General features: G+C 48.8%; 1 protein-coding gene and 1 long non-coding RNA gene across 2 annotated transcripts; one reads left to right on the plus strand and one right to left on the minus strand.

Moving 5' to 3' along the window:
* Positions 1-202: 202 nt before the first annotated feature.
* On the plus strand, positions 203-22,645 carry LRRC8C (leucine rich repeat containing 8 VRAC subunit C). Its single transcript, XM_085303530.1, has 3 exons — positions 203-1,738; positions 14,298-14,439; positions 16,658-22,645. Exons 1-3 carry the CDS (start codon positions 1,677-1,679, stop codon positions 18,926-18,928), a joined length of 2,475 nt encoding a protein of 824 aa, XP_085159656.1. The 5' UTR covers positions 203-1,676; the 3' UTR covers positions 18,929-22,645.
* LOC146596771 (uncharacterized) lies at positions 478-10,807 on the minus strand. The gene is made up of 2 exons (XR_014895680.1): positions 10,644-10,807; positions 478-3,429 (listed from the first exon to the last, which is right to left on the minus strand). It is a non-coding gene; the product is annotated as an uncharacterized LOC146596771 (long non-coding RNA).
* Positions 22,646-23,010: the final 365 nt, after the last annotated feature.

Consider the following 23,010-nt stretch of genomic DNA (forward strand, 5'->3'; position numbering starts at 1 on the left):
GCCGGGGCGGCGGCGCAGGTACGAGACCGCAGCCCCGACGGGGCCTGGGCGTCCGTCAGTCGCGCCGGGCTCGGCGCGGCGGCGGCTTCCGCTGCTGCCTCGCAGCGAGCGGTTGATGCGGCCGCCGGGAGGGCTGGCTGAGCGAAAGGGGAGGCTGGCGGAGGAGCCCGCGTGCGCGCTGCTCTGAGGCCTTTGCGATGAAAATGCTTAAAAGTGAGGAATTTTGTCGTACAAATAAGTATATCAGTTATGGTGTGTTTGTTTTTTCACTTCTGGAATAAGCACTTTCTGTGGAAAAATGACTTCATGTTATGAAGAGCACTGCTTGAACGCCTGTGTGTTTTTGCTCCTAAAGAGCACTTAGGCTTGGATGATGCTATAGAGAAAACGGAGGTGGGCAGATAGGGACCCTGCAAAATAGATAGCAGTGTTGGAAATAAGAAAAGAAAAAGTCCCAAGTTCAACAAAGTAGACATATTTCCTGTCCCCCCCAATACTTTAGAGCTGCTTTTACTTTTCTTTCTGACATGGCCAAAGCAGGTAGAAGGGTAGCGCTCCCTCCCCGGGCTCCCGTTTCAGCATCCGCTCCTTCTCCCGGCTCCAGCCCCCACGGCTGCCCGTTCAGTCCAGGCATCCCGGCTCCCGGAGCGGCGTGGCGCTGCCCACGGATGCTGGTGCTCAGCCCGGCCCTTGTGAGTCATTTTGCTTCTCCGGTTGTGTTCGGAGTTTGCTACAGTGCGTAGCACCTCTTACGCCGTTTTCTTCCAGTTTGAGTACTAACGGGGCCCCCGCCAAGGCTTTACGGTAACAGAACATTTCGTGTTTTTGGGCTATTCCTTATTCTTTTAAGCAACTTTAAAAAGAAACTTTTTGATCAAAACCTTAAAACGTAGCTGCGTTATAGGGCTGGTCCCGTACTCGGGSAAGAACAAAATCAGGTGACTCTTTGCGGAAGTCCCTTGCTCTGCTGCTCGATGCCATCTTGAAGTGGGTTTCTGTAGCGCTTTGAGTTGACTTCCTGAGGTGGAGGCATCCCAAATCATCGCTTGTCTTTCAGGCCCTCGACAAGGGGCTCCAGCAGGAGCAGGGCGCGTGGTGCCTGGGCCGCTGAGAGGGTTAAGCAGTGCGACCGAAGCGCCGACGCGGCAAAACCCAAACTGATGAAGCGCGACAGAAGTGGCCGGGAGAAGCAGTTCCTCCGATTGTCCGCTGACCCAAGGGAGCGGCCGGTTCCAGCGGACCCCGTTCGCCGCCAGAAAGGCATTTCCCAGCCCAGCCCTTCTGAGTGCCGCAGGAAATACAAAAGCTTAGATGAAACTCCAAACAATTCACAATAACGGGAGCTAATGGGTAGTTCTACAGGATTTTTACTCTACGAAAAAACTTAGTTAAAAGATACAGTCTTCGCTGACACTAAGTCGTGAGGGTGGGAGAGAGTGCTGTGTAGTAAAGAAAAATCTGAAAAGGAAACATTTTACATCAGAAAAAATAAAAATAACTGCAAAATGTTTTCTTAAAAGCCTCATGTAGTAGAGCAAAGGAGTCATTTTCCTTCCAAAATGATTTGACAGAAGAATGGCAACAAGCGTTGGATTTCACATGGGCAACAGAATGGAAACTTTTCTCTCTTTCAGCCCTTAGCTGTTTGTCCAGAGATTTTGTGCAATGCTACTTTGATGCAAACTCGAGCTATAGTACAACGACTTTCTGTTTTTAAGATCTTTTTCCCTCTAAAAAGGTACTGGGTTTGATTCATCTTTTGGGGCATGCATGAAGGTGCCGTTCGCTCCGTTGCTTTTCTTGATAATACAGGGCAGGCGTCATCATCTCATCCCCAGGCAAAGTCTCTTAGAAATGCCTTTAAACCTGGCAGACCCTGAGTCAGCTCCTCAGCGCTGTATTCATCTCACATTTTAGTGCCTGACACAAGAAGCTAATCAGGTGAAGAATGGATGTTAGAGCTGTATCATTCAGGGAGACATAAGCTTGTTCCAATGTGTTCCTTTTTTGCACTTTTTCCAGTATGGAGATTCTGTCAACTCTGTTCCTATCTCCCATGAAGGGGCTGATTTGCAGTCTAGTGTCTGATCAGGTCAAATTTTTTTAAAGGGTAGGATAGTGCCATACAAACGCCTTGCGCATTTTCTGAGAATTTGGGAGAATTCTCCTTTAAGCTGAAGTGTACGTTTTTTCCTGGCTTGCTGAGGTAGCTCAGATAACCATAGCAATAGTATGTAGGAGTTTTTTTATTGTGTTTGAATTTTGTTTATAAAGTAAAACAAATCCCTTTTGTTGCTCTGCTAACAAAATATGTGCAAGATGCCACTGTTCTAACAGCAATGTCAGGATGAGCTTACAAAATTCCTCCAAGTTTTGAACAACACATAGGAGAAAGTTTTTGTTCCTGTAGAGTAGCATTACAGACCTATTTCTCTCTGTCAAAGTAAGCTTTAACTTTCCTGCTGACTTTCAGGTGAGCAGCGTTTGGCCTCTTGCACCTACTTCAAATTCTGGGCTAAGCAATGGTCTGCAGAAGAGGGTGAGGTGCCAGCCCACCTCTCCCTTTACTGGCTGCAGCAGATAGTGATGTTGTATTCACAGGAACCCAGAATGTGACAAACCAGCCTTAAGACTGCTGAAATGCTGCGAATATCTCCATTTTTCTGTGCTCACCATCGAAAATAAGGTGGGAGCTTGGACTAGTTGTGTGCTGTTGAGCACCCGGCGAAGCGGAGCCCGYGTCGAGCCGTGCCCCGGCTGTAATACCCCGGCACACGTGTGATTTACGTCTCAGTGCAGSGGCTCAGCGGCGCACGCTGTTGTTRGCAAGCAATTTCAGTACTGTAAGGGAGACCGCTGTGAGATAAGTCTTCTCATTTCCAGTCAATGTGAATGCTTTCCCGATGAGCTGTCCCGGCGGTGGATTGTTTCCGCGCAAGCTTACGGGGCGGGAGGGCTGCGCKCAGACAATACGTTCAGAAAAGCCCTTTGTGAAGCGCACTGTGGTTGAAAAGAATATTTGCTCTTTGCCATGATTTATCCATGACAACGTAACGTCAGGGCGCTGCACACGCCTGCCGTGGCACGGTCCGCACCCCACGAGCGAGCGCTTTGATCTCGCGCGGCTGGGCCTGATGGACGTGGCCTTCTCTTCTGTTCCTTGATGCAGCAAGATGCTTTGGGGGGAACCTAGTTTAGTGCTCATCCCTCCTCAGCAGGCAGGCCGTGGCTGGACAGCRGTCTGAAAAGGTCCAATAAAGAATCTAGACGGCTAACTCTGCTTTTCCAGATCCCTGGAGTTTATTTAAAAGCCCTGTGGGAACAGTGGTTCAGATTCTGTAGCGGTTTGTGCTTATCTTTGGGTGTGTGGAGGTCGTCTCCCCAGCTTCTTTCACGTGCTTCAGTTCATCTGCAGTAGTTTTTCCCAGTCTGTCAGGAGAGAGGATGAGACTGAGCTGTGTTTTTATCGGTGGAGATTTGTATCYCAAAGGATGGTGTTAGGGCAGGAAAATGCCACAGGTATGTTTCAGGCTGAGAATACCTGGGTGTTTATCCAGGTGCGTTGGGATTCGTGTTTATGAGACTATCGGAGCTTTAGAAAGCCCTCTTGTGCGACGTGCAGGCAGGAGCAGAAAAGATCCTTTATACGAAGACGTCTCGCAAATCATGAAAGCAGGCATTTCTTTAATGTTTTTGGCTCAGTCACTGCATAAAATGTTTTTAACTAACTTTTCAGATGGCTGAGCTATTTAAGACTCAGAATGGACCCTTTGTGTTTCCTGCCCCAATTAGGAATTAATTTTTAATTATATCAGCTGAAAATATTTTATTATGAGCACTGGTGTCAGACAAAGGTCCCTGAAAAATTTTTCTTGTCAATGACTGGTTTTAGTTTATGCAATATTTTCTATTCTGTGAAACCGAGAACTGTTTCTGTCTTCATGAACAGAATAGTTAAATAAGTGTTTGTGGAAAACCTGGTGTAATATTGATTAAAATCTGATATGAATTTACTTCTCAGTCATTTAGATGTGTCTCAGGAGTACAAAAATAACACTTTCTGAATAGTTTCTTACTCAGTACTTTGGTTTTACTTTTAAGAGTTTTCACTCACATTAAGAACATCTTGCAGCTCTGGGAAGAGGGCCCTCAACTTGAAAGATAGCCCTGATAAACTAAGAATGCTATTCCCAAAGCTGCAAAATGGTGAGTATTGCCTTTGAAGCAGTCTTTTTGACATGGAAATGTGTACAGTCCACTTTTCTTTAAAATCAGACAAATAGTTAAGCAAAGCCAAATCTGCATACAGTCCGATGTGCTTGGTACAAAATGAACTCCTATTGATTTCACCGAGATTTTATCTGGCAGAGCCCAGCCCTGAACATTTTTTTTTTTTGTCTTCAGTCCAGCCAAGTAGAAGTCAAAGAGCTGCTGACAAGAGGAAGTATTTTTGGTGTGTAATACATGAAAATGTACTGTGGCTCAGTTAAACCAAACAGCGAGGTTTTTGTCTGGGTTCCTATTGCCAAAGCAGCATTTACTGTATGCATAGCTGGGAATTGCAAGGTATATGTTGAAATGCAGTTTGTTAAAGCTGCTTCCTCTGTGTCTCCTGTGATTTCTGGACTTGGGACTTGGAGCTCATACGGCAGCAGCCGAGGGTATCGCCAGCGCTTGGCGCAGAGCAGGGAGGGGTTTCTGCCCCCCGGGAGCCCCGTGATGCTCCTGCGCTGGGTGCCTGCCCCCAGGGCAGCCGCAGAGAGGCCAGGCTTCACCCGTACGTTTGTGCCTCCGGGCTGGCTTTCGGGTGGCAAAATGGAGCTTYCTCAGATCAGGACACCTGGAAATGAAATCTCGTTGCTGCCCTGAGCGGCTGCGATGAGGGGCCGGTTCATGGGCCCCTCCGCCAGCCCTGCCGTGGGGAGCGTTGTCCATGTGCAAACTGCACAGGTTGGACAAGTTTTGTAGGACTGCCAAAATCTGGGGGTTGGAATGATATAGTCTTTAGACTGATTATGTTTCTGTCTGCTTCACAAAATGCAGACTGCTGTAAGTTGACCCAGATAACTTCTGTTACGGGTAGTATCAAATCGAATTAATTCCAATGGCTTTACAGAACAAGTTTTAACTTGCTATCAGTTTAGACTCAGTCATTTTCAGAGAACTGGCAAAAATATTTCACTGTTTTGTAGTACTATTCATTCATACTTTCCACCAAAGGTCATGAAGAAAGTAGAAGACCGTGTGCTTTGCAGCCGGAGCAGCCGGGCACGGCGGGGCGGTGTGGTTTGCCCCACGCAGCAGCGGCCGGATGGGCAGTCCTTGCTCACGCTCTGCCCTTCCTCCGGGCCACGTTCCCTCGCCATCCACAGCCCCGAGATGATGAATTTCAAGTAGTTTGTTTGAAAATGCAGTAAACACATGGACTTTTAAAAATAACTGTTTGGATGTGAACAGATTGTTTTTTAGATGGCTTTTAAAGACTTTCCAGCTCCTTTAACTTGGGATTTATATTTGAGCAACAGCATCATTTGTTTGTATTTCTTGCTTCCAAATACTGGTATTTTTTTGCTATGAAAACCTCTGTTATAATCAACAGAACTAAAAGTAGCCCCTTGCGTTTGAAAAACTGGCAACAAGTGATACTTTTTTGCCATATTATCAAATAGTCAGTTTTCAAAGTAGCTTCCAGCAGAATTTTTCACAGGAAACAGCAATGTAGGGCCTAGCTGGGAGAACTGTTATCCTTAAATACCTCAGATATGGAGAGAAGTTAGTCAGAGGTATTTGCTGTATGTTACATGGGACCTGGCCAAACCAACACTGACCAAAATTGCAAATATGTATGTGTGTGTATATATATATATATGCGTATAAGCAAATATATATGTGTGTGTGTGTATATATGTATAGATGCGTATATGCAAACACATTTTTACAAATATATAGCAAGATAATTATCAAAACTGAATTACCAGAACTTTGTGGTAGTTCAGATGTTATTTTCACTGTACACCCAATCAGATAAGGATTAACTTTGAGCTCTTGGGAAGCAGGACTGCTAATTACAGCCCTTACCATAGTATTTCCCGTTTAGTCTACTCTGTTTTTGTTCTTTCCTGGTAAAGTGGTTAAATGAAGCCGGGCCCTTCCCGTGGCCCACGGTGCCGGCTGGGCAGCGCCAGGAGCTGCGAGGCCCTGGGGCAGGGCCGCAGACCGGGGTTCAGCCCTTCTAGCGGCTCACATCAAAGGATGTGGGTGAAACCGCGGTTTCCAGAGGTTTGTAAACTAGCCAGCTGTGGGCAGCTGTTCCCAGTACGGAAAAGTGCATCCCTGATACACAGGCCAAACTTTGGGCCATGCTCCAGAGCATGAGGATCTGGAAAACTTAAAATAAAAAGACTGCAAGTGCTATGTATAGTCCAATGTGCGCTCCCCTAAGCTTGTTCTCGGAAATGATTTGAGCAATTTTTGGCTAAATTCTAGTTTTAGAACATTTTTAAAGGGAGACGGGCCTTTTCTCGCAGACGTTCCCGGGATCCCCCTCGGTAAAGGCCTGGCAGGGTTGCAGCCGGCCGCGCGCGTGGCCCGTGCCGGCAGCACCGCGCCGTTCCCGTGCCGGGCTGCGCCTGCCGGCCGGGCTAGAGGGGTTGTGGCCCGGAGCCCTCGGGCTCTGCCTGGAGCGGTGAGTTTGGCTAAATCCAGTATTTAAGAATACCTCGCTGTGAGCTTAATTGCAGAGCTCCCTTATCCTTGTGCATTTAACTGTCTCAACGTGTAGTTCCCAACCAGGCAAAGTGAAGCGTAAAATGCTCCTTTCCAGGGCAGCCGCGGGCCCGGTGTTGCCGGTGACGTCGCTCCCGGCCCCAGGCAGCCGAGGCAGGCGTTGCGGCGCTCCCGAAAAGCAGCGGCTCCGCGGAGCGGGAAGCGCTTGCAGCCGGCGGCGCTGGGGCGCGCGGCGGCGTTTGGGGCGCGYGGGCACGGCTCCGCGTTCCCCTGAGCGCAGCGGCCTCCCTGCTTCGTGAGCCCCGCTCCGCTCCTTCAGTGCAGATAAATACGCTGTAAATCGCCTGTGGGGACCAGCCCAGAGACCTATTGCGGCGATATTCCCAAGAGGCGTTTCGTAGTTTATCCGAACGCCTTGCAGCGTGTTTGAAACAGCCGGGGCGGCGGGTTGTGCCTCGCCCGGCGCGTGCTCCGTTCCCGCGTCTCCGGTTCGGCGGCCTCGGCGGGTCCCCGGGCTGGGTTTCGCGCGGGGCCGTCCCGGCGTGGCTCCTCTCCGCCGTGCCGGCCTCGGCGGGTGTCGGGCGCCGGGGGGCGCGGGGAGGAGCGCCCTCGGGTAGTGCGCCCCCAAACTCAGCTGAGGGCTGGTGGCGGGGTTCGGGCACTGCCGTGCTGCAGAAAGTGAATTAAGTTACTCTGAAAGAGTCTGCTTAAAAATAGCAGCAGTTACCTAGCAATAGCTGGAGCGCAGGGCTCGGGAGCTGTTAGATGCCAAAATCACTTTTATGCAGGGATGTGTTGGAGCTGAATATTAATGTATTACTTCTTTCTAACTGCAAAGCACCTTCCAAGGTGCTAGCGGGGAAGAGCGGGGGGATCGCACMGGTTTCGGGCAAGGTGAGCGCGTGAGCTTTCACGTCCCCCGCACGTCTGGCGCCGGGGGCCCTGCTTCCGACCGGGGTCGCGCACGTGCGGCTGCAGCCCAGCCCGCAGGCGCTCGCGCCCCGAAGGCCTCCCCGCCGGGGGGTCGCGGAGCCGGTCTGTGAGGCCGGGGTGGTCCCTTGCTGCACCGGCTCCCRGTGCGGAGCCCCCCGGCCAGGAGCAGTGCCAGCGTGGCCGCGCCGTGCTGTGGCGGGGAGAGCGTCGGTCCCCTTGCTTTGTGTCGCCCGCGGAGGCAGGGTGGCGGCAGCGCTGCAAACCGTACTCGTCAGCGGGATGTTTTTGCCCGCTGGCGAAGCGGCTTTGCTGACCCAGCACGGATGCCGGAGGTGCCGGAGCGCGGGAGAGCCCGCCGGAGCGGGGGCGCCGGGGGACCCGCTGACGCCCCGGCCCGTCGCGCGCCGAGGCGCTGCCGGCCCTCGGGAAGCTCGTGTCCCCGCTGCTCCGCAGCGCGCCCCGGCGTTGCCCGGGCTGGAGGCGCACGCTCGTCTCTTTAGCGGCGCTGGCGAGAGGCTTCGCTGCCTCCCGGCTGAGCCCCCGCCGTCCTTCCCCCTTCCTGCCGCGGGGGGCCCGCTGCAGAGGAGCTGGTCTGCACCGTGGTGTGGCCATTTCAGAGTCGTCCTTGGATTTAATCGCTCGTTTGTTAATGAGTCAAAACCTGTTCCCAAGACTTCTCTTTCTCTCTCAGGTCTGTTCATTCCCCTGAGCTCTTCTAGGTCTTATGCCTTGCTCCCAACTGGCCATGCATTAGCTGATTTCTGTGGTCAGTGTTTCTGTGGGAGTAAATATCTGAAACTTAGCTGGAAACTGCCTGTTTAAATCAGCAAAGAGTTTGGACCTGATTGTTTTGTTTGGTTCTTTTCCACATCTCTATTTCCAGCAGAAGCCATGTCTGTTTGTTTGTTATCTTCAAGTCTTTGCATGTTCCTTCAGGATGCTATATTTGACTCTCCTTTTCCTTTGCGGGGGGAGCTGGGGACTCTTTGCACATCCTCCTTGTTCCTGGATCCCAGTATTCCCTCTTGTTATTGCATACTGATCTTCTTTGTCTCCTAGAAACTTTAAAATAACAGTAAAAAATCTCTGCTAATTTCTCTCCTTTTTTTTTTTTTTTAATCTGGCATACCTTCAGCTCTTTTCTGCAGCACTGTTTATCAAGCCCATACAACTTCTCTTAACCTGAGCTCCTTTGGGGATTCCTTCTGGTAGCAGAGAACCAGACTTATCTCATGTACAGTTTTCTTTTCTCTAGAGATTACTAGAAATGCAAGAGAGAAAAAAAATTGAAAGTGTTCTGATATTAATTGAACGAACTAGTTCAATATTTAGAATTCAAAAATTCTGTAAAGTGGCTTAGAATAATATTTATCATCAGTGAGATTCCGCATCTCAGTGACCATATCTTGTGCCTGTAGATAGCGTTTTGAGTGCAGGTGAACTGAAATTAGTAATAYGGTCTTAGTTTTTACCAGCTGGAATTCAGAACTCCTTTTTTTCCTCTTTAATATYTCCTTGCCAGAGGAACAGGAGGCTACAGCAGGTTGATGTGCTCTTCTGATGATCACTYTTTGGGCTGCAATATGACTTTTTAGCATCTCTGTTTTGATCTGTTTAAATGAATGAGCAGGTTACAGACTGACTGACTGTATTTTGCACGGACCTGGCTTGCGTGTGATGGTCAATGCCTCCCTCGGGAGCGCGGCCCGGGGTGTATCCGTTCGGGAGAGCTGGGCTCTTGCCATGGCCCGCAGGAGATTTTGGGGCATGCTTTTAGCCACGTGGACCTGCTGTGCCTTCCCTGGGGCCTCAGAAGCCGCTGCTAGTAACGTCCTCTCGGTCACTGCACAAGCGAGAACGTGAGCGCGGTTATAGGGAGGAGGGGGATGAGTACGATACAGCTTAGTACGATTCTGCTTTCCATGCGGTCGGTTGCCAGCAGCACGCTCAGGCCAGGCTTCCCTGCGCTGCTTTCCAGCATCTTCTCTTTGCTGCCAGCGCAGTAACGGAGGAAGCAACGTGTTTTCTCCAGAGAACGTTAGGAAGCAGTCGTCCCCTTCCTTCGTGTCTCGTCTCCATTTAACGCTTCTTGTGAATGTCTTTTYTTCTTAAGCCCTTCTTTTACAATTTAGTTTTTAACTTAAGATGGGCATTTCCCAGACTCTGAGCAGAAGACAGTTCGTGCTTCCCGGACCCTCTGCGCAGCGGTCTGTCGTTAGCCAGGCATCACTGGTTCACTTACCGTTACGATATGCAATAACATTGCCGTCATGCAGCAACGTTAGATTTTAACAACGAGAGAACAAACTTCTTTTGATGTCTGATGTTGGACTGCAAGCTCTCCATCCCCGCCGCTGGGGAGGCTTCCCGAGGGCAGGTCTCCCCCGCTCGCCCACTGACCGGGGTGACGGCGTGGGGAGCCGCGCGGTGCGGACCGCGGCCGCTGCGGGCGTCCGGGCAGCGTGTATTTGCGGTGCCAGGGACTTCCTGCCTTCCTCTAAATTCCCCACACGTCACTTACAAGAAACCAAGCAAATCTATCSCGCACGGAGGCCCCTGAAAACCAGGCTGAGGCCGGTCAGATGCAGCAGCCAGGTTGCTTTGCGGCTGTGTGTGCGGTCCCTGCTCGTCGTTCACAGCCGGCTCCAGCCCCGGCTGCCGTCCTGCCGCCCTTCGCGAGGAAAGCGATCAAGCTGCCATGATTTTTAAAGCAGYTGGTTGTTACATGTACTTTCACGTACCAACAGTGCTCCGTGCAGCTAACTGGCCTCAAAACCTGAGCCTGCAGCTGCAGATAGCTGCAAAGCTTTGAACAGGACCRTTCGTGGCAACTGAGAAGTTAATGTTTTTGTTAGTGTATTCCTTCAGGAGTTTTCTACRTTTTTGAATGTCTGGTAGAAAAATAATTTTTTTTTAAGCTTGCCAGCAGCTGTTGCCAACCACCTAGATTTTGTCTGGGAATAAAGAGGAGAGTAATTCCCTACCAGTGGCCGTGAGATCGACGTGGGGGCTGAAGGGTGCTCGGTGCAGGCTGCTCTCCGCTCTGGCGTGGCGTTACCTCCCCGGGCGCGGGGGGAGCCGGCAGCCCGCCAGCCCAGCGTCGCCTCCCCCAGCGGTCTGCCGAGCCGGGGCCGGGGCTGTGCGTAAAGCTGCGCGCGGCACCTCGAATGAATTCGCAAGGTCCTTTTTTTTTTTTTTCCACTGGTGTTTCAAAAAGAAAAGTGAGGTGAGAAGGATTTGTCCCAGCAGCTACCCGAGCCGCTGCTCTGCCATAGCAGCCTATCTCCCCTGACGTGTCTGCTGAGCGTTTGGGAGATAAGCACGCAAAAATCAGAAGAGTGGCTCCTGACCGGGTGTAATTTGATAAAGACTGCTGCATACCATCACCCCCACTGCAACAGCTTAGGGCTGTTGGCGTGGACGCGGCATAGCTATCCGCTGCTTCTAACCCGGCTGGGGGAAGCCAGGCTGGCATCCTCCCCGATGAACTTGCTGAAGAGGACGGCTTGCCTTCCTCCCGGGGATCTCCAGCCGTTCCAGACAGAGATGGGCATGACCACGCGAGCCGTGGAGCTCCCCGGCCGCGGGCCGCTCCGAGCGCCCACRGCGCTGTGTCACCGAGCGCACGCTGACCCCGAACCCACACGCGGCTGGATGGCACCAGCCCCCCGCTAACGCGTCCCCGTGCTCGGCTGAGCCGGGGTCACAGACTCCTTAAATGTTACTGCGATGCAAAGCGMTTGTGGTGAGCGTTTACGACATTAGCCACAGGACAGTTTTTGTAAACTACCCTTGGGACTGTTTTTGTTACACTCCCATGGGGATTTATGCTTCCATCGTAACCGACTGGGGAGTTTCTGTGCTGTTTTGGTCTCGGGGTTCAGTTACACAATGTGCTGTGGGCTCCGAGACCGGTTCCTTTGCCTGTATGTGCCTGTGCATTAGCTGATTTCTCCGAGGAAGTGATGATATACGGCTAGACCTCTGAGGTGGAGGCAGAGCCCTTGACCTGCCTCTACCGCCTGTGGTTTCGGCTAGCTAAGGCACTTCAGCAGCTCGTGCTCAAACGTAATAGATTTAAAACTGCAGTGAGCATGCACAGAAATACTCCAAAGCATCCCTGAAACCGCTATGAGCAAAATGTGAGCGAGTGAAGCACGGCAGCTAAATGGGACTAGGAGGTCTGAGCCAATAACTTCTTGTCGCAAATGGTGGAGGAGCCTACGAGGAAGGGTGTCCTGCTGGACCTTGTCCTTACCAACAGAGAGGGACTGGTTAGAGATGTGAAGGTTGGGGGCAGCCTTGGCTGCAGTGACCATGAGATGGTGGAGTTCAGGATCCTGCAGGAAAGAAGTAAGGCAACAAGCAGGATTGTAACCSTGGACTYCAGGAGRGTGGACTTCAGGCTCTTCAGAGACCTAACTGATGGAGTCTCATGGGTTAAGGCCCTAGAAGGAAGGGGGGTCCAGGAGAGCTAGCTAGTATTCAGACATCACTTCCTCCAAGCTCAAGAGCGGTGCATCCCTATGAGTAAGAAGTGCAGCAAAAGGGGCAGGAGACCTGCATGGGTGAGCAAGGAGCTCTTGGCCAAATTGAAACAGAAGAAGAAAATACGTGGAATGTGGAAGAGGGGACAGGCTACTTGGGAGGATTATAGGAATGCAGTCAGGGCATGTAGAGATGCTGCGAGGAAGGCTAAGGCCCAGCTGGAATTGAATCTGGCAAGGGATGTCAAGGACAACAGGAATGGCTTCTTCAGATACATCAGCAGCAAGAGGAGGACTAGGGAAAATGTGGGCCCGCCACTGAACGGGGCAGAGGCCCTGGTGACAAGGGGTATAGAGAAGGCAGAATTACTGAATGCCTTCTTTGCTTCAGTCTTCACTGCTAAGGGCAGCCCCCATGAATCCCGTAGCCTGGACATGAGGGAGAAAGTCCAGAGAAGGGAAGACTTTCCTTTGGTTGAGGAGGACAGAATTAGAGACCTTCTGGGCAGGCTAGACGTCCACAAATCCATGGGCCTGGATGGGATGCACCCACGAGTACTGAGGGAGCTGGCGGATGTTGTTGCCAGGCCACTGTCCATCATCTTTGAAAGGTCCTGGAGAACTGGAGAGGTGCCTGAGGACTGGAAGAAAGCCAGTGTCACTCCAGTCTTCAAGAAGGGCAAGAAGTAACCCAGGTAACTATGGGCTGGTCAGCCTCACCTCCATCCCTGGAAAGGTGATGGAACAGCTCATTCTGGATGTCATCCCCAGACATATGGAGGAAAAGAAGGTGATCAGGAGTAGCCAGCRTGGATTCACCAAGGGGAAATCCTGCCTAACCAATCTGATAGCCTTCTAGGATGGAATGACTGGCTGGGTAGAGGAGGGCAGAGCAGCGGACGCTGTCCACCTTGACTTCAGCAAGGCTTTTGACACTGTCTCCCATAACATCCTCCTAGACAAGCTCAGGAAATGTGGGTTAGACGAGTGGACAGTGAGGTGGATTGAGAACTGGCTGAAAGGCAGAGCTCAGAGGGTCATCATCAGTGGCGTGGAGTCTAGTTGGAGGCCTGTGGCTAGTGGTGTCCCCCAGGGCTCAGTACTGAGTCCCATCCTGTTCAGCTTCTTCATCAATGACCTGGATGAGGGGGACAGAGTGCCTCCTCAGCAAGTTTGCGGATGATCCCAAGCTGGGAGGAGTGGCTGACACACCTGAGGGCCGTGCTGCCATTCAGAGAGACCTGGACAGGCTGGAGAGCTGGGCAGAGAGGAACCTCATGAGGTTCAACAAGGGCAAGTGCAGAGTCCTGCACCTAGGGAGAAATAGCCCTAGGCAGCAGTACAAGCTGGGGGCTGACCTTCTGGAGAGCAGCTCTGCAGAGAAGGACCTGGGAGTGCTGGTGGATGACAAGTTGACCATGAGCCAGCAATGTGCCCTTGTGACCAAGAAGGCCAATGGTCTCCTGGGGTGCACTGGGAAGACTGTTGCCAGCAGGTCGAGGGAGGTGATCCTGCCCCTCTACTCAGCCCTGGTGAGGCCTTATCTGGAGTCTGGTGTCCAGTTCTGGGCTCCCCAGTCCAAGAGAGACATGGAGCTACTGGAGAGAGTCCAGCGTAGGGCTACAAAGATGATCAGAGGGCTGGAGCATCTGTGCTGTGAGGAAMGGCTGCAAGAGCGGGGCCTCTTCAGCCTGGGGAAGAGAAGACTGAGGTGGGATCTTATCAGTGTGTACAAGTACCTGAAGGGAGGGTGTCAAGGGGACGGGGACAAACTCTTTTCAGTTGTCCCATGTGACAGGACAAGAGGCAATGGGCAGAAATCGAAGCACAGGAAGTTCTGCCTGACCGTGAGCGGGAATTTCTTCCCTGTGAGAGTGAYGGAGCACTGGMMCAGGTTGCCCAGAGAGGCTGTGGAGTCTCCTTCTSTGGAGATCTTCAAGGCTCGCCTGGATGCAACCCTATCTAACGTGCTCTAGGTGACCCTGCTGAGCAGGGGGGTTGGACTATATGATCTCCAGAGGTCCCTTCCAACCTTACTGATTCTATGAGGGAGGTGTGTGGTGCTCCCCGGTGGGCGCGCGGGGATGGGGCGGGACGGGAGGAGCGGGCTGCCACCAGCAGCAGCTCAGCGCTCCAGTGCCTCTCTTGCAGGAAGATGATTCCCGTGACGGAGTTTCGGCAGTTCTCGGAGCAGCAGCCAGCCTTCAGGGTGCTGAAGCCCTGGTGGGACGTGTTCACCGACTACCTCTCCGTCGCCATGCTGATGATCGGCGTGTTCGGGTGCACCTTACAGGTGAGTTGTGCGAGGCCGGCGGCATGCCAGCAGGGGCACGGGAAGAGCCATGCAGGCAGGAGAGGTCCCAGGAAGGATGGCGTTGCACGTCCCGATTCCCTTGTGTTCATGGTGAACAGAGYGAAAATTGGCTGGTCCCAGAATTACAAGTTGTTTAGGCAGAGACATAAAATAACACAGGCCAGACTTTTAGTGACTATAAATCAGTGTATCTGCACTGGAGTCAATGGAGAGGTGCCAGTGCTGTTGGCTTGGCAGTTGCCTTTGGTTATCATGACAAAAGCTTGTGTCTGGATGTCACCACAAGCTGACATGACGAAACAGATAAACAACAGTTATTTCTTTTTTTTTTGTCTAAGAGCTTGAAAACATATTTTTGTAATTTCTATTTTTCTTTTCCTTTGGCTTTTTAATTTCTTAACAGTTCTCTTTATGCTTCGAATAGATTTGAAATGAATAAGCTTATTTTATTAACATTACTCACAATCAATATTATGCCTTCTCTATTCCAAAGCATCTCTGCAGATGCTTACATATAAACGATTGACATTATTGTCACTCCCTGTTAGTTAAATTGTGCTAAAGAGCCAAAAACAAAAAAGAAATGGAAATTGCTGTTTGGAATGGACTGTACAAAAATAGAAGGTTGTAGTACTAGTTCAAACATGGATGTCTGGTTTTTGGCATAACTCAGGAATGGAGCAAAAGGGACACACTGACAGAGCTCTGATTTCAGCAGAATTTGCTCCCTTACATGGCCCAAGGTTTTCACATACCATGTCCCAAATTTTATGTGAAATCAACTGCAGTTTTGCCTGTATTGTCTTTTCAAATATCTTTTGGAAAGCATGATGTCTATGTTAAAAAATCTCTCTATAGAAGGATTTATTCTGCATTAGTAGCCAAATGTTTGCTTAAGCACATAAAGTAGAGTATCTGTCAGTTTTAAATTTATCTGCTTAACTGGATGAAGCATACTGGAAAATAATGTTTGGAAACACTACAAATAACACAGGGATTTTTTTTTTGTCCAATTTACTTCCAAAGGTATGTTCCAGTGTATAAATAATGGTATATTAGCAAATAGCTCTGTTACCCAACAACATTTACCAACAAGAAGTTTTTGAAGTGGCAACAGTTGTGGCACTAATACTGCTAAAAACACATGTGGYCTCAGCTCACCATCTCCCTGAACCAGGGTGGATTATCAGGGGGAATCCGTGCATGGTAGCTCTTGTTGCCCACCTATAGTTAGTGCTTTCAGCAACCATGATGCCAAARGATATGTCCACGCTACAACAAGAGGCACATTCTTAGTTTGGGTAATCCCAATTAGTCATTCAGGGCAAATAACAGAGCTCCTTGGTTTATTACTTGGATTRGCCTTTTAAATTCTAAGTTTCATCCTCGAGGGAGCCTGGCACTGAGCTCAGACTCTTACCTCAAGATAAGCCGAAGATGATTGGCACCCAAAGGCATCCTGACCTGAGTTTGCCAACATGGGAGGCCAGCCCAAATGAAGAAGRTTGCTCTGTTTTACATTATAAATGGACTGAGGAGAGAGCTGTTATTCCACAGGTGTATGGAATGAGGATTGTCTCTTCCTATTTTATATACATGAGAAATGGAATAAAAATTAAGTCTGTGCACACGTGCAGGTAAACACCTTCAGCTCTCCATTATCCCTGTGTATCCTTATTAAGGCCAAAGATTCACAATGGCACAGGCACTGATATGCCCATCTGGGCTCTTCGTCAGCTGTTTTGGGCCTGCCAGACCTCACAGTTTGGGCATAAAGCCACATGATTGCAGCAATGCTTCCAAGCCTAAGCTGTCTCTGAACATGGGGTAGCGCTTTGTCAGGGTGAATACAGCAAGCCAGAACAAACTGTCCCTGGGGAGAGTAATGTGGCAGCTTCTCCCTTCTCCTATCTGGATGTATTTACCCATACTTTTCTTTTTTCTGGATTATTTCAATGTCTTCTTATTCAAGTCATGGAAAGTTAACCGTAGATGAAAGGAGGTGACCTAGTTCTTGGCCTATGGAACAAGTGTCTTTGTGGCCTAATAACAATAATAATAGCACAAAGTGGGGGCCAGGCGCTGAGCTACGAGGAGGAATGCCTGACAACGGGAGGAGCTCCAGGGACAGCTGCGTACTGGCACTGCCACCATTGTTTGTGCATCATTTGACAAGATATCTTTTTGTGTGTTTCAGGTCATGCAAGACAAGATAATATGCCTTCCCAAGCGAATACAGCCTTGCCAGAACCAGTCTAATAGTTCCAACATGTTTCATACAATCCCAGATACAACCCCTCTCCCTCCCCCCAAGCCATCCACTGCTCCAGCTACTGTTGAAATGAAAGGACTGAAGACTGATTTGGACCTTCAGCAGTACAGCTTTATAAATCAGGTGTGCTATGAGCGTGCCCTGCACTGGTATGCCAAGTACTTCCCTTACCTTGTCCTTATACACACACTGGTCTTCATGCTGTGTAGTAACTTCTGGTTCAAGTTCCCTGGATCGAGCTCCAAAATTGAGCACTTCATTTCAATACTTGGGAAGTGTTTTGACTCTCCCTGGACAACAAGAGCCTTATCAGAAGTGTCAGGGGAGGACTCTGAAGAGAAAGATAACAGGAAGAACAATGTAAGCAAGTCTAACACTATCCAGCCGAGCGCTGAAGGCACTTTGGTCAAGACCCAGTCTTTAAAATCAATCCCTGAGAAGCTGGTTGTGGACAAGGGAACACCTGGGGCACTAGATAAGAAAGAAGGTGAACAGGCCAAAGCACTGTTTGAGAAGGTGAAGAAATTCAGACTGCATGTTGAGGAAGGTGATATACTCTATGTCATGTACGTTCGCCAGACTGTACTTAAGGTAATTAAATTCCTTATCATTATTGCTTACAACACAGCACTTGTCTCAGAAGTTAATTTTACAGTAGTCTGTAATGTTGATATTGAAGACATGACAGGATATAAGAATTTTTGCTGTAATCACACAATGGCACATCTGTTCTCTAAACTTTCTTACTGCTACCTGTGCTTTGTAAGCATCTATGGGCTCACATGCCTTTATACTTTATACTGGTTGTTTTATCGCTCGCTGAAAGAATATTCTTTTGAATATGTTCGGCAAGAGACAGGAATTGATGATATCCCAGATGTCAAGAATGACTTTGCTTTTATGCTTCATATGATAGATCAGTATGATCCTCTCTATTCCAAGAGATTTGCTGTCTTCCTGTCCGAAGTCAGTGAAAATAAGCTGAAACAGCTGAACTTAAACAATGAGTGGACTGCAGATAAACTGCGACAGAGGTTACAGACAAACTCCCACAGCCATTTGGAGCTACAGCTTTTCATGCTCTCTGGACTTCCAGACACAGTTTTTGAAATTACTGAGCTGCAGTCTTTAAAACTTGAAATAATTAATAACGTAATGATACCAGCAACCATTGCACAGTTGGACAATCTCCAAGAGCTGTCGTTGCACCAGTGCTCTGTGAAGATCCACAGCGCCGCCTTGGCCTTTCTGAAGGAGAATCTCAAGATCTTAAGTGTCAAGTTTGATGACATCAGAGAGCTGCCGCACTGGATGTACGGCCTGAGGAATTTGGAAGAGCTTTATTTAATTGGCTCACTAAGTCATGATATTTCCAAAAACATTACACTGGAGTCTTTTCGGGAACTTAAAAGCCTTAAAATTCTTTACATTAAAAGTAATTTGTCCAAAATCCCACAATCTGCAGTCGATGTTTCAAGTCACCTGCAAAAACTGTGCATCCATAATGATGGCACTAAGTTGGTGATGCTCAATAACCTGAAGAAGATGGTCAACTTGACTGAGCTGGAACTGGTTCACTGCGATTTAGAACGCATACCTCATGCGGTCTTCAGCCTTCTCAGTCTTCAGGAATTGGATTTGAAAGAAAACAACCTCAAGTCAATTGAAGAAATAGTAAGTTTCCAACATCTGAGAAAACTGACAATCCTAAAGCTGTGGTACAACAGTATAACATATATCCCCGAGCATATAAAGAAACTCACTAGCCTAGAACGACTTTCCTTCAGCCATAACAAAATAGAGGTTCTTCCATCCCACCTATTCCTATGCAACAAAATCAGATACTTGGATTTGTCTTACAATGACATTCGCTTTATCCCCCCAGAAATAGGAGTTCTGCAAAGTTTACAGTATTTTTCCATCACTTGTAACAAAGTGGAGAGTGTGCCAGATGAACTATACTTTTGCAAAAAGCTTAAGACTCTAAAAATTGGGAAAAATAGCCTGTCAGTCCTATCACCTAAAATTGGTAATTTGGTATTCCTCTCCTACTTGGATATTAAAGGCAACCACTTTGAAATTCTCCCACCAGAACTTGGTGAATGTAGAGCTCTGAAGCGAACTGGTTTCGTTGTAGAGGACGCCTTGTTTGAAACATTGCCTTCCGATGTCAGGGAACAAATGAAAGCTGAATAGCTAACTTCCTCTCGCTCGGTTTTACAGAAATACACTTCTACCAAATAGCCTGTAGGAAGTGCATACTCTGAATATGCATTTAGTGTTATGTTTATTTCTTTTTYTTTTTCAAACAAATCCTGTCTGTACAAACAAATTTGGAGTAAGGAGTACATATATTTTTAAATAAAATTTTCTTGTATTTTTTCACTGTTTTAAGATATTTTTAAGTTTATTTTGCCCTGCGAACAAGGGTGTCTGTAACTTAATTCTTACTGACAAAAGCAAGTGGTTTTATCTGCTGTTTTTTTTTTTCTTTGACTAATCCCCACAGGGAAACCATGTTTAAGCTGTGTGCTTTGGATTGCATAATTTGTAATAGGTGAATATATGGTCTTCCTGGTTCTTATTACTCCCTTAGGATGTGGTCTTCAAAGGGCGGTCTTGCAGGTGCTGGATGCCCCCATCTCCTCTGGTCATCAGCAGGAGCTYAAGATGTTCAGCATCTAACAGGATCACATCTCGGCTGAGCACCCTTGTATTTCAGACGCGGTGTGCTCAGATGGTCAGAGCAAGTAGAAAAGGGTGTTTACGTACCAGGGCTGGAGATGCTTTAGTGGCCAGAGGGAAGGCGCAGAACCCCCCAGGCCCTTTGGAGAGCTCAGCGGCCCCGAGCGCCGTTTCCGCGAGGCTGCCGGCCGCACRAGGCCACCGTGCACGGAGGAGGCAGCACCAAAATGGTCCGCGCTGGAGATTTTCAGAACGATGCACAGGGATTCGGCTGCCTGTTTCCTCCTGACTTGAACAGAAGGAGTGTAGAGCAGTCACCGTCTTGGAAACGGCAGCCCGGGGGGTGAAACGCTGTTTCCAGAAATCCTCTGCCCGTCCTCCGCTGAATGTCCAGTCCTACAGAGGAGCGAGCGCCCTCCGTTCCCTGCCCCACAAGGGTGTTTGGCGCCTTGCTGGAATGGCACTCAAAAAAGTGAAATCATGTTTAGTTTGTAAAGCTTCTGACATGGAAATGATACTGTTTTTAGCAGCTAATGTGCTCCTTAACTGAGCTTTGTTATCATATTACCAAGCTCAGCAGAGGAACATTTGCAGATTTATAGAAATGAGATTAAATGAATACATTAACTTCTCAAAAGTCTCAGCCTACCAGAGGACAGTGATGAAGGCTATGTTTTCATCTCCCAGCTAATAATTAAATTGGAAATCATACAGCAGGAAGCCTGCTTTTTAAAATAATGTAATCATCTGTAATACTCCAATGGTTATGTATCAGGTTAGGAATTTTATCCTCTGAAGCCATGTTCAGTTTTTTATTTATCCAGCCATTTGCTTTCTTTTGTGACTGTTTAGCAGGTGTAGTCCATGACAATTTGTGTGCTGCTTGCAAGCTGATTTAAGCTAATCAAAAATAACTGTATGATAGTAAATTATTTTGCTGGGAGAAGATCTCTTCATCCTATCCAACAGATAGCACATATCTGAGTCAAATGCAGGCACTGGATAAATGCTTTGCAAGGATAACTAGAAATAAGTACTTCTTTCTGTAAGAGGTAGTGCTTTTTATAAATAGCAGAGGTTGGGTTGCTGATTGTTTAAAGTTATGTAAAATAATTGTTTGGTGATTGTCAGGTTGGTTGCTTTTAAATGTTCTCTAATTGCTGTTGCGTGTCTTGAACTGCAGTTAATCCGAGTTCCTGAGCTTGGTTCAAAAGCATCAAGTTGCTTTAAGAGTCTGACTTATGAAGGTGGGRAGGCAAACTGGAATGAGTATTTCCGCATTAGTCCAGGGTGTGCTATGCAATTTGGTATGTGGGCTTGCTAGAGTACTAAAGTCAGACTTACTTTTTAGGCTTGGCTGTGTTCTGGAGAAGATCCATCTAATTAATCAAAAAATGGGTCAGGCATGAAAGAATCAAAGCAAGCTTTTAAAAAGTGGTTTGATTTAGTTCTGTAAAAGACCTACAACTGATGTAGCAGGAGCTACTCTTTGTATGGAATGCACTTATTGGAACAGCTTGGCAGTATATGTACTCTAAATGTACTTCACTTTGATGTAATGTGAGGGAGAAAAATTGCTCATATTAACTTGATCATGTAAACCAAAGTGCTGTTGTTCCTGATGAATGTAAGCCGTTTAAAATRTCCAAGTAATTGGTGGAGCTGTATAGTTATCTTATTTAATTTGAAATATGGGATTACATTTAAAGTTAAAAAAAAACTTTATATTCCTGGATGTAGCATTTAAATCCGTAATTTATTTTGTGTCTAACGTTTCACGTGTAGTTTGTGGTCTGTCTTCGGGAAGGAAACGATGCGCACCTCGTAACTGCGGGTTGGAGGCCTGCGCCGCGCCGTTCCTGCAGACGCGCCCGCTGGGGTCGGGGCGGTTGTGTGCTACCGCGGCACCCATACCGGTGCAGCCCCTCCTGCGGGCACCGTCACCCGAGTGCCGGTGTATCTGTATTCACCCTCTACATGAGAATAACTGATACCGCTCTGAGCACTTTCCCGCTGATAACTGTATCTTCTGCAAGGCTTTGGGCTGCTGAGTCAGTGTCACCGCGAGGGGCAGTTTCCTTCCTCTTCCTCCTCCTCCTCCTCCTCCTCCTCCCTGGCAGCTCGGTCCTGGCCGCCCTGCCAGCTGCTTCGCCTCTGCCTTTACCGTGCTGGCGCTTCTCCCATCCCTCCGCAAGGCAAATCAACTGCTTAACGCCAGTTAAAAAAAAAAGAAAAAGAAAAAAGGCCTGTTTTTCTGCTGGGCGAGAGCAGTGGGACCACCCGTCCCCGAGGTCCCACCCAGGGACCTTCAACCAGTGAGGGCAAGCAGCGGGCGAGCCTCAGGCTCACAGGGAATGGTAAAATATCGAATTACTGTTAACCGTTTAAACTCATGAAACAAACTCAGGTAGCTGCACTGTTGAATTTTCTAAATTTCTTACTGTCTAGTCTGTGGGGTGTATTTTCAAAACGATATTACAGTATTTTAGTAATGCATCGGCTAAGAGAAGAGTGTTTCCTAATTCTGTATGGGATCCAGGAAAATATGTAAAAGTGCCATATTTACTCAGTGATTCATTTACTGCTCATAGGTGTATTCACATGCAACACATACGAGAAGACTTTTCTGTGAACTATAATATTTGACTTAGAAAGGATGGACTTTAGGCATGGTTTGTATGAGTTTGTATAACTAGTTACGTTCAGGCGCCTAACAACTAATGTAATTCCTGAATGTAAGCAGGGCTTATTACTCGGAAGTAATACCGACCTTCCTTGGTAACGGGAGCAAAGATGGCAAGGAGTGCATCAAAAATAAGAACGTGACCTTAATAGTGCGCCGAGCCCGAAAAGCAAGTCTACTTTGTGATCAAAACCCGACGAGCTGGGCGTCTCCCCTGCGCCAGAGTCCGGGCGGATGCTTGTGCCGAGCTCTCGCGTCTCGCCAGCCCAGCAGCGCTCGAAGGCCTGGGCTGGAAAGCGCCTGCTCCAAGTCCTGTATCGCGTTTCTGGCGCGTCCGCTAATGCGTGYGTTTGAGCGGGACGGGTCCTGTACGAATGCCGAGGAAAAGCTTTGAAATTCGACCGAACGGACAAACGTCTTAGTCCTGTAGCAAGACCCTAAATTCTGTAGCGGGACTCTTAGTGTGGTAACAGACCTGCCTAGCGTTACGACGCCGTCTAGTACCCCCGGGAGAAAGTTCAATAAAGCGCTCTTGTACCAGCGAACGGTGTCGGCCTGCGCTGTGGTTACTTGCTTGGGAAACGCTCCGTTTTACCTGAAGATGAAACCCAACCCTCTGGCGTGATCTCTTGGGAGGGAAGTCAGGAAAACACGCCTGAAAACACATGCTTGGGCTTGACGGGCTTTACGGCGGCGGAGCGCGGCTCCCCGACCGGCGGCCGGTCCGCGCGGACGTCGCCCCGTCTCCTACATGCTCCGGCTGCAGTAGAAGTTCATGGCCTGAGCTAGCTGAACTCTGACAAACYTCTTCTTTCTTTCGGTTTCCTTAAGATGTGCTCGGGGAGGTAGGGTTTAACCGGAGCAGCTGYGCTCGGCACGAGCGGCGCCGGCGCGCTGCAGCCCGGCGGCT

Source organism: Rhea americana, unplaced genomic scaffold (genome assembly GCF_003343005.1).
Source record: "Rhea americana isolate MKP2758 unplaced genomic scaffold, rheAme1 scaffold_2, whole genome shotgun sequence".
NCBI lineage: Eukaryota > Metazoa > Chordata > Aves > Rheiformes > Rheidae > Rhea > Rhea americana.